The following is a 12,847-nucleotide window of genomic DNA, read 5'->3' as shown; positions in this document are numbered from 1 at the left end:
GCCTTTAAAGATGTATAAATCCAATTCATTCATTTTATTACGGAAGTTGTTTATATGCATACAAAATAAATTTAAATATCACAGGCACACTGCAAATTATTATGTACGAAATTTGCTATTTTTAATCCAAAGTACCAAATTTCGGTCGACTGTAACTATAGTTTGCAGCTTAGCGTGAATAGTTAGTATTTGCTCAATATTTTGCTACTTTATTTTTAGTATAATAAGATTGACTTGTATTCTGTGATAGTTAGGAGGGTATGGTTTTTTGAAATTTAATTTAGTTGGCATAAAGATAAACTGCAATTTTATAATAATTTTTTATTTCTTTTTTTTTTTACTTTTTGTTTAACCCGGAAACATAACGTTTCCTACCTATTATTACTCCTCAAATCCGACTCGTTTCCAAGTAGAAAATACTGGTACTAAATAAACTATTATGTGTACATAGACTATGAATATTTGGGTCATTAAGAGAGATTAGTTGAACATGACTTATTTAGTACAATTTTATAATATAAAAAATATATTATGAAAATCGGAAAATTATATTATTATTATATATGTGTTTCAAATTATTATGTGTACCTATTGTAATGAATAAAATACTAATATACCTATAATTTTTTAACTTTGTTTAAAGCTCTTATTTCAAATAATAATAACACTAAGCAGACCATGAATTGAAAAAAAAAATACGACTTTTAAAAACAAGTTCAATCAAATATTATCCTTATCACTTTAACTCATAATTATTGCGCTGGGGTGCAGATGGAGAAGAAGCATTAAATAGACTGAAGTGTTTCTGATGTTCAATTTTTTTTCTTTTTTTTTTTTACAATTCTTCGTTATATAGGACCTTTTTTAAAATATGTTAAAGCTTGGAAGTATTTGATTGAGTATGAAATGTTACTGTTATTGAAATTATAAATATAATCTTAGTTTTTTATTTGCTGTTAAGGTTTCTACTGAAATTTATTACAAATGATTATATCCTATATAATGTGTTTTTATTTTTTCATTAATACTCATATATTATGCTGAAATAAAAATATTTTACCTTTTTGTAACAAACATATTTCAAGTGGACATAGCAAACTGATATGTGAGAATATAATTGTGATACACCAAACTAAAACGTAATAATATAACGTAACAAACTAAACGTAAATAATATAATTGTTTTTATAATGAAAAAACTTTTTCGGATTTTTGTTTGCCAGCGCATATGCAGGTACGCTTTTATGCGTGTCGAGCGCTATGCGAGCACTACTTATTTATCAATCATTGACAAAACTTTAGAAACATGATCAGTGTCATGTCCTCATTTGCAATTTAGCCAACAAATTTATTTTTACCTTTAAATGGAAATAAAAATTTGTTGGGAACTATAAACAGTTTACTCAAATGATGTATAACTCACGAATTTACTGTATTTGTGGTATCTATATCATCATCATCATCATTTCTGCCCGTCGCAGTCCACTGCTGGACATAGGCCTTAACAAGTTCACGCCAAAAATGACGAGAACTCATGTGTGTTGCCCATTATCACCACGCTGGGCAGGCGGGTTGGTGACCGCAGGGCTGGCTTTGTCGCACCGAAGACGCTGCTGCCGGTCTTCGGCCTGTGTATTTCAAAGCCAGAATTAGATGGTTGTCCTGCCATCCGTCGGCTTCTTAAGTCCCAAGGTGCTAGTGGAACTGTGTTATCCCTTAGTCCTCTCTTACGACACCCACGAGAAGAGAGGGGGTGGCTATATTTTATCCATAGCCACACAGTCTATATAATATAACACTGTATATTTATTTTGAATTAAAGTAAAATCAATATTTTATGAAATATCTTTATTAAATAATATATTCTTACATTTACATATTAATGTTTTCATATTTACATCAGAATATATGACGCTTCACAAACATATTAAATATGCATATACTGTTTTCATGGGTAATAAAGCAAATAAAGTTCACTCGTCATCTTCAAATAACATTTGCAATAAGTCTCGCTGTCCACACTGCGAGCCTTCTAATCTTTGTACACTGCCCCATTTAATCAATGTAGGTATTACCATCAACTTCGAACGGCTATCAGTCCTGAATGGGCAGGCTCTGTCTTTCCAGCTGAAATTTTATTTTCTTATAAATTTTATTTCATTAAATTAAGTTTCAAATGCAAAATATAATATTGTACCACTACAGGAACAAAATACTACTATGATTTACTATAAGGTACTTAGTATAGAGATACTTCCTGCATCAGCTTGCTATTCAGCTTGCTTCCCTACTGCACCCTACCTCAAAGTGGTTGAGCAAAATGTTTTGTTCTCTAACCTACCTCCATAAGTAACGAAAATATTTCCAATTATGTATATAATACCTTGTTACAAGACTAAACATCCAAAAACATTATACTCAAATGTCAATGCAAAGAGGCTGTTATAAAAATAAATAGCCATGCGCTGTAAATTCATTATGTTCATCATTTGATGAACATAATGAATTTACAGACCATAATATATACAAGAACACTTGAAATTCTACAATTACTAACTATTAATATACTCACTATTCTCTTTCACCAACATCCACATATACAAATATGATATTCTTGTTGAGTTCACTTAAATAGGCCTTGACGATTGGTTCAGCTGGAATAATAAGCAATGATATTATTAATTAGCTGTTGTAACAGATGCCTTGTCTTGTTAACAGGTAAATGTGTGAAGTAGAAATAATCTCAAAATTTTCTACAAATTACCTATGCAGTTTTCTAAAATTTTCATTCCAGACGCTTCTACATAGTAGTTATATTGGTTGAATTAAAGAGAATAATCTTTACTGACATAAATAATTTTTCAAACTGTTTGAATTATCAGGATATATGAGAACAGCAAGATAAGATTACTTCCTATTTATATAAAAAAACCTGCTATGACTAATATTTACAAAAACTACAATTATTTACATTTACAGATATAAATAATGGAATGGTATTAGTTTGTGTAAACACACTTATATTAAGAGTTTACACAGGTTCAATTTTAATAATGTTATTTGAGTTGTTTAATGTTGGAGCCTATAGATGCCTGCAACACCATTCCTAAATACCCCCAGGAGCTCTGGTCACCTTACTCACCACAGGAACACAAAACTGCTTCAAAGCAGTATTATTTATCTGAGATCTTCAGTAAGGTCGGCACATCTAATACAAAATAACAATCACATTTAGTTACAACAGTTACATGTCAACATATAGTAATAAAGCTGACACTTTCTCCACAAATGAAATACCTAATTGACAGTAAATACACCAACTCCTCCCATTTTCTTTTTTACTGCCACTAAATAGGAAATAAATATTTCTTTTCTTCGTTTTTATATTTTCAACGAATTGAACAAACTCCTCATAGTTATTTAATGTGTGAAATGTTACCTTGTTTCTTGGCATTTTATGCATTTTTTATCTAATGTCAAGAATTTGCTGACAAAAAAGTTTATATAAACATTCACAAATAGTTTTCCAATAAAGAGTTTTATTCAACAAATTTTGGGTTAGGAACATTCATCATCATCATTATCACCATTATCATCATCATCATCATCATCATTTCAGCCTATTACAGTCCACTGCTGGACATAGGCTTCCACAAGTTTTACACCAAAAATAACATGAACTCATGTGTTTTGCCCATAGTCACCACGCTGGGCAGGCGGGGTTGGTGACCGCAGGGCTGGTTTTGTCACGCGGAAGACGCTGCTGCCCGGCTTCGGCCTGTGTATTTCAAAGCCAGCAGTTGGATGGTTATCCCGCCATCGGTCGGCTTTCAGGTGTTAGTGGAACTGCGTTATCCCTAAGTCGCCTCTTATGACACCCACGGGAAGAGATGGGGTGGCTATATTCTTTACTGCCGTAGCCACACAACAGGGAACATTCGTAAGTTCAAAAATAAAAAACAAAATAAATGATCTGTACCTCTCTCAATTGCTAGAAGAATTATAAATATTGTCCTATTCATTAAATTAAAAACTTACCTTCGACACAATCAGGGCACCAACTATTACCATCGGGTAATTTCGAACCGCTAAAGTAAAATACTACAGGCGGACCATTCCTGTCAATAGTATCTGTGTATTTTACAAAATCTTCGAATCCTTTTATATTTATTTGAGTAACCATTTTGTAAAAAGAGAAAAACTAAAAATGACAAAATAGAACGTATTAACAGAAAACACAATTTTCAACTAAATCCTGTTATCACTACTATAAAAGTTTGATAACTTCACCGAGTGCAAGTCACTGTCAAATTGTCAATTTGTATGAATCGTCAACGTCAAAACGTCAACGACCGATTGATAGCAGCATCACAGATTAGTAACTTAAGTAAGGGGAAACCGGGAAACTTTGTTAAAATAAAGATTGTACAGTAAATATAAGTTGAATATGTTAATAATTTCTATCAAACTCAAAGTATTTAAATATAAAAATCAGTTCCCTTCCTACTTTCCTACTCAATAAAATAGATAATGTTATACAGTTGTAAAACAGCGTAGGTACAACGTACAAGGTAAAACTCAACGGTCATTATTGGGTCATAATGACAGTTGCTTCAAATGTTTAATTTGAAAAGTTTTGTTTGTAATCAATGTGATTTACTCTTTATTCCGTTTAGATAGCTATAAATAGCAAAAAATGGATTCCGAAGTGAAAAATAAGCCGATTAATCAGCCAAAGACGATGGCAGAACTGTTACCTGGAATTTGTGGTGAGTAAAGATACGTTTTAAATCGTGATCAATAGTTCTTCAATTACTCTTCTTATGTATATTCCATAAAGTATGTAAGTAATACGTGTATATATTTCAAACATAACATAACTACGTTATATATTGTAATAATGATATAAATACTAAATAATTGTGTTTGATTTTACAAGGTATACTATCTGAGGAGGCAGTGCAAACTCTAACTTCTAAAAAGCAACCACGGTCCACAATGGTTCAGTCGAGGACTGCTGAGAAAGTCATTAAACCAATGACTATTGCTGAAATGAGGGCTGATATATTGTGTAAGATTATAAATTTTCATTTAGTCTTTCTTGACTAATAACATTTATACTGATATTGTAAGAGTAATTGTGTGATAAAATTTGCAGTGCTTTGACAAGGTTCTTGTTTGAATTTAAACACTATTATGTTATATATTGTATAAGTTCTTTGTACGCAACAATAATAGTTAATAAATAAATTTAATTATATTAAGTTTCATTTTTTATTTGTTTTTTCAGCATTAAGGGTACAATCACCTAGAAAATTTGCACAACCTACTGCTTCCATGAAGAAAAGAAATTGGAATTCCTCTGTAAAAGTGGAAAACAAAAGCAAAAGTCACACAGCGGATGGACAAATGAAATACAATTCTGTTAGAAAAGTCCTTAATTTTCAGCCCAAAGCTAAAGTAAAGATTTTTTTTATCATTTTTTAAAATCTAGAAGGAATTAATTTGTCAAAAAGTATAAAATGAATATAAATGTGATTGTTAAAATAGCGTGCAGCTGTTGTACATTATTAAATTTTTAATAATATTATTATAAGATAGAAGAGTTTTTATCCAATGTTGTTGTTGCAAAAATTGTATTTTTTTTTTTTGCTAGAACTGTTGCTTAAGAAAAGGGCTTTAGCTAAAAAAAATATTATATTAAGATGCATAAACATAAAGCATAAAATTAGTAATAAAAAAAGAAAAACAATGTAGACGAGTACCCACATTTCTTATTGAGTCGTTTATAGTGTAACTTTAGCTGAATTGTAGTTAAAATTTCATCATAAATCATATAGTTTGCAGTATAAAATTCTCAGCTTTGTTTTGTTTTTTTCAGCCACCGAGCACCAGAGCCACAATGTTGACATCTGAGACACCTAAATTTCCAAAACCTGAACCAAGAGCCAAGAAATCACTTCATATTCAAAGTAAATAGCCTTCAATTTTTTTTTTTTTTTTTTACTTAACATTTTTTATTTTATTGTATAACATGAAATATAATTTTAATTTATGTAATATAATTTGTATTTTATAGGTAAAACCAACGTAAGAATCAGTGGAATATGTAATATACCACAAACACCTATAACATTAAATAAAACTAATACAAATCGTTACACTATGCTGCAACATGCCAACAATCAAAAAAACAAGGAGAACATTTCTAACATTGCCAACATAAACAAGAAGATAGCTGTACCAAAGCCTTATAATCACAAAAAACTTGTTACTCTCAAACCTGAGACTCCCATTTCAAATATATCATTTAAATCTAACAGTGACGCTAGTTTCCTGGAAAGAGAGAAAGAAATAAATGAAGAAGAAGAGAAAACAAAAGCTATAACAGAAGAATCCACTTTGGAAAATATAGCAGAAGTCTCCCCACCAGTTTCAACACCTTTCAAAGAATACAGAAGTGTTCAAGAATTTTTCAATTATACTGCAGAGTCTGATAATTCTGGTGTTTGTAATGAAACAGTCACATGTTTTGAAAAAATCTCTATGAGCAACGAATGCAAGAGAGAAGAAAGTGTAATAGTATCTCTTTGTGATATGTTAAACAAAGCAACAGTCAACACCTCCGATAAAGTTAGTACAGAACTTGATGATTTATTAGAAGTGGAAAAGCAAACAGAAAAGAATATCAAAATGCTTGAAAATGGTATCAAAACGTTGAATAGCATCAAAGAATCACAAATAAAGTCATTACAATCTGTGAGAAAATTGATAAATGAAAAGAAAATGCGAAAAGTTTCAGAAAGTGAAAAGGATATAACAATGGTCCAAATAAAAACTGAGCGTAAGAGTGAACCTAGCCCGGTAAACAGCCCAGAGTTAAATAGACCTTCAGTTATAAAGATAAAATCACCGTCATACAAAATACCTAAGAAGAACTTATGTCTGAGAAAAAAAGTATTTCATAAGTCAATGCCAAATGTATCGGATGGAATGCAAACTCCGAAGAGGGATACTAACAAAGCTTTAAGTATGTATATGCAAATGAAAGAGAACATGAATTTTCTTACCACACCATTAGTAAAACACCATAGTGTGGAACCTCCAGACACACCTGCTCTGACATCACATAACTTACAAAGGCAATTGGACAAGCTGTTTAATGGAAGCTAAAAATTAATAGCACACTTCATAAATACTGGAGTGTGCTTATAAACAATAATTTATTATATATTTAACATTACATTAACATACAGTACTACGCTACATTTTTGACATAATGTATTTTAATAATTAACTTTAAAAACAAAGAAAATTTGGATGTATGTCTATGATATAATAAATCTATTCTCACCTCAATGATGTATGTATATGGAAACAATTTTACTAATATATTGATAAATGTTATTTTACTTTTTTAAACCAAATATTATGCTACTGGCTAGCTTATTAATCTGAAAGGAATATTATTTTCTTGATTGCATCGTAGTTAAGACGATTTTTGCTTGCATTTGTTGTAATATAATGTTAGAAAAATTTTGTACATAATAAGTTTTTATGAATAAATAAATTAAGAAGTAACGATTCTCTTTTAATTTCATTTCTAATTATATGTAAAACGAATTCTTGATTTTGATTGAAGCAATAATAGATTCATTTTAATTCAATATTATTAAAAAGAAAATTATTTTTATACCGCTATGGTCGCAAATAAGTGTACGGTTTTGAAGACTGCGGTTCCAGTCGACTATAGGCAAGTACTACTTTGGGACTTAGGAGAATTTTATTATAAGCGCATTGCCGCTCTTACTTTCGACTCTCGCTAAGAATTGTGGGAGCCAGGGGGGTATTTAATGGTAACGAAAAAATTTAAAAACCTTATTCAATGAATTAAGATTTATAATTAGTAGTGCGTTGCTAGAATTGCATTGCAGCGTAATAATTAATATCTTAAAACATTTTTCAATATTGTATGTACCTATACCAAAAATAATTTTTAAAATCGGTCTAGTCGAACATGAGATTAAAGTTATCAAACAAACAAATATTTCCATCTGTTCTATTTAGCAGTAATTATATTATGTACTTAAAAGGAGTAGTTAAATATTATACTGAAAACTGAATACGGATTGAGGAAAATATGTTTCAAAAACGCGGTAAATATATTTTTTTTTAATCGGTAACAATTTTTAGAAATTAAAGCTGCCATATACAATCTTAATTAGTATGAAATTAGATTTATTCTATTATTCTATGTTCTTTATGTAGTGCTATAAATAATATATTAAAATTAAAACTGACAAAATAATATTAAACAAAAACAAATGTAGTGTTGTCTGTAGACGTAGCGATTGTATATTGTAATAATGAATAGTATGTCATAGTGTTATCTTTACATTCCAGTGTTTTAATTCGAATTATTTTTTTGACAAATAATTTTCTGCCAGTAGCTGATAAGTGATAACGTTATCGATTTGAACTTTGAGTAACTTTAAGAGCCCATTAAACGAAAAGACATATGTCTTATTTTTTATAAGAAATACTAACTGTGATATATTCTAACAAGAAAAGTTATTAATTACTTGAAACAATGTCTTTATCGAAACCAATTATTAACCTTGTAGCATCGTATTTACAGAATTTGTATATACACCCAATTAAAACTAAGGCGATAACAAGGTAAATTTCAAAAGTTAAATTTATAAATTTTCATTTAAATGTACAAGACATTTTGCTTCAGTGAAAGTTCAAAGTTCATTTATTAAAGTAGTCTACTCCTGAATTTTTAAAGTTGCGTTGTCGGCTCTGCTGGAAGCATCGCATCACAAATGGTGTCTGGTGAAAAAATAAGACTTGACCCCGTCTTAGCATTCGGTTTGTACGGGTAAGATAGTACATTATTAAACTAAATAATTTTAATAATGTTTCTTTTTTCATAAATATAAAATTAAAATTTTGAATCTTACTATCAATAATCTTACATGCTCATATACGCTTTGGAAAAAGTAGAATAGGGTAAAACATATTAATAAGTAATTAAACACAAGGTACCATAATTGTATTTCAATGTAATACCTTAATGTCATTGTGTTCATTGAATTGGATGTATATTTTAAAGACTGCACAGTTTATTTTGGTATTAAGTTAGTAACTAATATGTCAACTTATTATAAATATTTTAATCTTCAGGTTAATATTCGGTGGAACAGTCCCTCACTACTTCTATGAGTTCATAGAAAGAATATTTCCTCAAGAAACTTCAGCGTTTCCATTAGCCAAGAAACTATTGTTTGAGAGACTTATTTTTACTCCACTTATGCAAGCATTTTCATTGTACACACTGGCTAGATTCGAAGGCAAAAATCATAAAGCGGCATTAAAGCAAGTAAATGCTCTGTACTTCACTGTGTTAGAAGCCAATTGGAAATGGCTGACTCTGTTCCAAGTTATTAACATAGCATTTATACCACCCATGGTAAGTTCTTTTGATTTTTCAGAAATATTTCTTCAAATGAGTTCTTATTCTCTAATCTGTACATTTTGTAATTTTACGTACTGTGAAACCCCAGTTTGTAAACAACTATTGATTTGTTTCCTCAATCATATTGCTACTTATTACTTATACTTAATAACAATTCGAGGTCATATTAAAATATTATGTTCTGACTTTAAAATATCAGAAATATATTTAACATACTTACTTAACAACTGAGGTAGGGCACAGCAGGAATTTCCTGCTCAAAATATGGAGCAGCCCGGCTAGGGTAGTACCTCGACCTTACAGAAGATTACAGCTAAATAATATTGTTTTCAAGCAGTATTGTGTTCCTGTTGGTGAGTAAGGTGACCAGAGCTCTTGGGGGATTGGGGATTGGGTCGACAATGCGCTTGCGATGCTTCTGGTGTTGCAGGCGTCTATAAGCTACGGTAATCTTACCATCAGGTGAGCCGTACGCTTGTTTGTTGACCTAGTGATATAAATATATATATATATATATATATATATATACACATAAGGTTGTCTATTGTTAAGGTAGACGATGTAATGCTTGTTTTAGGTCGAACAACCAACTGGTATATTCATATTTGTTTTAATATTTATAATGCATATAGGCATATTTAGTACATACTGGGGTAGAAATCGAACCCTAATTTTGAATGGACAGTTTTGGTCTCTGACATTTGTGCCAATAAAAAAAGGCCCATCAAGTGTTAGTATAAAAAGTGTGATATTTTAAAAGTTATTTACATGTATTTCATTGCAAACATTTAATAACTGTTATCTAAGGCATGACGTTAATTATGACATTCAACACATTTGTTTAACATACATTTTTTTTTTGTTTGTGACTAGAGATCAAACACGTTAAATTGCAATTTTTTTTTATGACGAGGAATTTTATATCTTTGGTATTACACCAAAACGTAAAATATATCATAATAATATAACAGAATAGAAATTATTTTTTAATAACCTATTGTGTTGAAATGGCTAGTGTGTAGTTTTTATTTTTAAATTTTTACTAAGGGAACAGACAGTAATAATTATTATTTTTAGTAAGCTATTAAAAAAGAATAATGAGATAAGATAACAATATATGCTAGTAACTCTATGTTAAACATTTAAGTACATTAGAATAAGTATTTTATCCCGTTTCCCTTTTCTTGTTTCAGCTGAGAGTCTTGTTCATGAATCTCGTGGGTTTCGGATGGGCGATGTTTATAGCGTCTAAGAGACGACAACAGAGTTCAAAGAAAGAATAAATATATTTTTTTAGATATATTTTTAATCAACATGGTGATGGATGATAAGCAAATTATATAATCGAGGTTTTATAGTATTTTTATCTCTGCTGTTATATTTGTCATACATTTATAAATTGTTCTTTTTTACACTTTTTTTCTATCGTGATATTAGGATATTATGAAATGTATGTATTTTTTGCAAATCTATAATGTTAATCGAAAAAAAAAAAAACAAAAAAACTGTTGTCACTGTAAAATTTATCCTTAAGAAAATAAATATTTTGAAGTTGAATCCATTTATATATAATAATTAACATTGTATGCTTAAGGGGAAGTAAATTCATAATTATACCTATGTTTATAATTTTAAATTAAAAAAAGGCACGTTTTATCAATAAGAAATTAATGGTTTTGTGGGTTGTGCTTTTACATTCCGTTTTTGTTGTTACAAGAAAAAGTAATAGAATAAAAAACCATTTTAATATTTATTGTTTTATTTGACAACAGCAAAAACCTATGAAAATTCGATATAGGTACTTGTTTGTATATTAAAATTTAATATTGGCCGAGGTCAAATCGACTGTTTAGTAGCATTAATAAATAAATCTTTGCCCTTTTTTTTTAGTTATTGATGATAATAAAATTACAATTATTGATTGTTCTTGAGTATTATCCTAATATCGTCCCGTTCCATTTATTGCTTTATAACTTGAAGTATCTTAATTACAATAAAATAAGTTAGCCTACATCTACGATTACACTATTACACCAAAAATTGTTTTTATATAAGATTATTACAAAGCAAAGATAAAAACAATTTCTAATATAACAAGGTCATTATTTTCATTTAAACAAAACAAAAGTATAAAACATAACTTTCATCCGAAATAAACAAAATAAATTAAAAATTACAATTCTTTCGATGAGTATTTCTTTTTCAGGAAATTAAATAGTGACTGGAAACCATAATAAATATTGTAAATATAATTTCATTAAATATATTGCACATTATTCTAATTTTTATATAATTATCCTCAATAAGAGACTAGAATAAATTATTGATTTTTTGTTCATAAAAACTTCCAATTTAAATAATAACAAAAAAGAAATAAATAATCTTATACTAAACAAGGACTAGATTTATTACTTTCACACCATCGATTACAATTTATAAGCAAAATCGCTTTTATAAATAGAAATAAATAATTATTTACAAAAAATTATATTACGAACTAATATTGATAAAAAATGACTAGCGATAGGAGATTATGAAATTTAACTACTTAGATTAATGATTTTTAATTTGTAAGAATATTTAACAGGTACTGGTTACCAACTTTTTTGACTATTTCATAGACTAGAAAATTTTATCGCAAAACGCAGAAACGAAATCAAATGTTTTCATTACATAATATCGACTTAACTGCAACATTCAATAAAATAATAGAATACAATTTACAGCAGCTACAATATCAGTTCTTAATAACGGTAACCAAAATTTTGCAGTCTAGAACAATTAATTACGAGCATATTTATGTTTTAAATTTGTTTCTCTCAAAATAGAAGTGGCATATCCCAAAAGTAGCAACAGTAATTTTTATATATATGGTGGCTATAGTGGCTATTATAAATAAATTTACAATTGCCACTAAAATTCAAACTAGCGTAAAAAAAAATAGACAATTGTAAATTTTCTATAAAATAACTTGTTTTTAATTTACGAAAAATTATTATTAATGTTAGCTGCCATATTGATCTTTTTTAATTTATTCTCGTTCTAGGTGAGGGGATCGTGACCAACTCTTTTGAGAAGACTTGCTGCTGATGTAGCTGCGACTCGACGGTGTTGAAGGTGTGGGCCGACGATATGGTATTGGGCGTTTTCGGGCACTGTTATTTTGTTAGTAAACAATATGTTAACGTATTAGCACATTTACCGTTTATTTGATGCATTCAGTTTAATATGCAAATATATGGTAATGAAATTAGATGCCACTAAAATATTTATTTTTACCTACTTTTTATAGTAAAGCAAGAGGACTAGGCATATGATAAAAGTTAATTTTGTTAAGTACAAGGAAAATTATACATAAACAAAACA

At 29.2% G+C, this 12,847-nt stretch overlaps 3 protein-coding genes across 3 annotated transcripts; 2 read left to right on the top strand and 1 right to left on the bottom strand.

Annotated features, from left to right (window-relative positions):
* Positions 1-1,833: 1,833 nt before the first annotated feature.
* On the bottom strand, positions 1,834-4,342 carry LOC123653408 (thioredoxin domain-containing protein 17-like). Its single transcript, XM_045589400.1, has 3 exons — positions 4,039-4,342; positions 2,573-2,654; positions 1,834-2,127 (listed from the first exon to the last, which is right to left on the bottom strand). Exons 1-3 carry the CDS (start codon positions 4,181-4,183, stop codon positions 1,974-1,976), a joined length of 381 nt encoding a protein of 126 aa, XP_045445356.1. The 5' UTR covers positions 4,184-4,342; the 3' UTR covers positions 1,834-1,973.
* A 270-nt stretch (positions 4,343-4,612) lies between these two features.
* LOC123653719 lies at positions 4,613-7,581 on the top strand. The gene is made up of 5 exons (XM_045589707.1): positions 4,613-4,769; positions 4,940-5,071; positions 5,291-5,460; positions 5,882-5,972; positions 6,080-7,581. Exons 1-5 carry the CDS (start codon positions 4,697-4,699, stop codon positions 7,171-7,173), a joined length of 1,560 nt encoding a protein of 519 aa, XP_045445663.1. The 5' UTR covers positions 4,613-4,696; the 3' UTR covers positions 7,174-7,581.
* Positions 7,582-8,269: 688 nt separating this feature from the next.
* Positions 8,270-10,776, top strand: LOC123653407 (peroxisomal membrane protein 2). The gene is made up of 4 exons (XM_045589399.1): positions 8,270-8,679; positions 8,792-8,884; positions 9,190-9,475; positions 10,675-10,776. Exons 1-4 carry the CDS (start codon positions 8,591-8,593, stop codon positions 10,762-10,764), a joined length of 558 nt encoding a protein of 185 aa, XP_045445355.1. The 5' UTR covers positions 8,270-8,590; the 3' UTR covers positions 10,765-10,776.
* Positions 10,777-12,847: the final 2,071 nt, after the last annotated feature.

Source organism: Melitaea cinxia, chromosome 5 (genome assembly GCF_905220565.1).
Source record: "Melitaea cinxia chromosome 5, ilMelCinx1.1, whole genome shotgun sequence".
NCBI lineage: Eukaryota > Metazoa > Arthropoda > Insecta > Lepidoptera > Nymphalidae > Melitaea > Melitaea cinxia.
The sequence above is the reverse complement of the archived record's forward strand: the minus strand, read 5'-3'. Positions and strand labels throughout refer to the sequence as shown.

What these genes read in the sequence shown, in the direction of transcription:
- LOC123653408 (XM_045589400.1), bottom strand. Translation starts at nt 4,183, where the DNA reads ATGGTTACTCAAATAAATATAAAAGGATTCGAAGATTTTGTAAAATAC. An exon ending in GTGCCCTGATTGTGTCGAAG is followed by an intron (nt 2,655 to 4,038) that starts GTAAGTTTTTAA and finishes TTATTATTCCAG; the next exon opens with CTGAACCAATCGTCAAGGCC. An exon ending in GATGTTGGTGAAAGAGAATA is followed by an intron (nt 2,128 to 2,572) that starts GTGAGTATATTA and finishes ATAAAATTTCAG; the next exon opens with CTGGAAAGACAGAGCCTGCC.
- LOC123653407 (XM_045589399.1), top strand. Translation starts at nt 8,591, where the DNA reads ATGTCTTTATCGAAACCAATTATTAACCTTGTAGCATCGTATTTACAG. An exon ending in AAAACTAAGGCGATAACAAG is followed by an intron (nt 8,680 to 8,791) that starts GTAAATTTCAAA and finishes GAATTTTTAAAG; the next exon opens with TTGCGTTGTCGGCTCTGCTG. An exon ending in TTAGCATTCGGTTTGTACGG is followed by an intron (nt 8,885 to 9,189) that starts GTAAGATAGTAC and finishes TTTAATCTTCAG; the next exon opens with GTTAATATTCGGTGGAACAG.
- LOC123653719 (XM_045589707.1), top strand. Translation starts at nt 4,697, where the DNA reads ATGGATTCCGAAGTGAAAAATAAGCCGATTAATCAGCCAAAGACGATG. An exon ending in ACTGTTACCTGGAATTTGTG is followed by an intron (nt 4,770 to 4,939) that starts GTGAGTAAAGAT and finishes TGATTTTACAAG; the next exon opens with GTATACTATCTGAGGAGGCA. An exon ending in AATGAGGGCTGATATATTGT is followed by an intron (nt 5,072 to 5,290) that starts GTAAGATTATAA and finishes TTGTTTTTTCAG; the next exon opens with CATTAAGGGTACAATCACCT.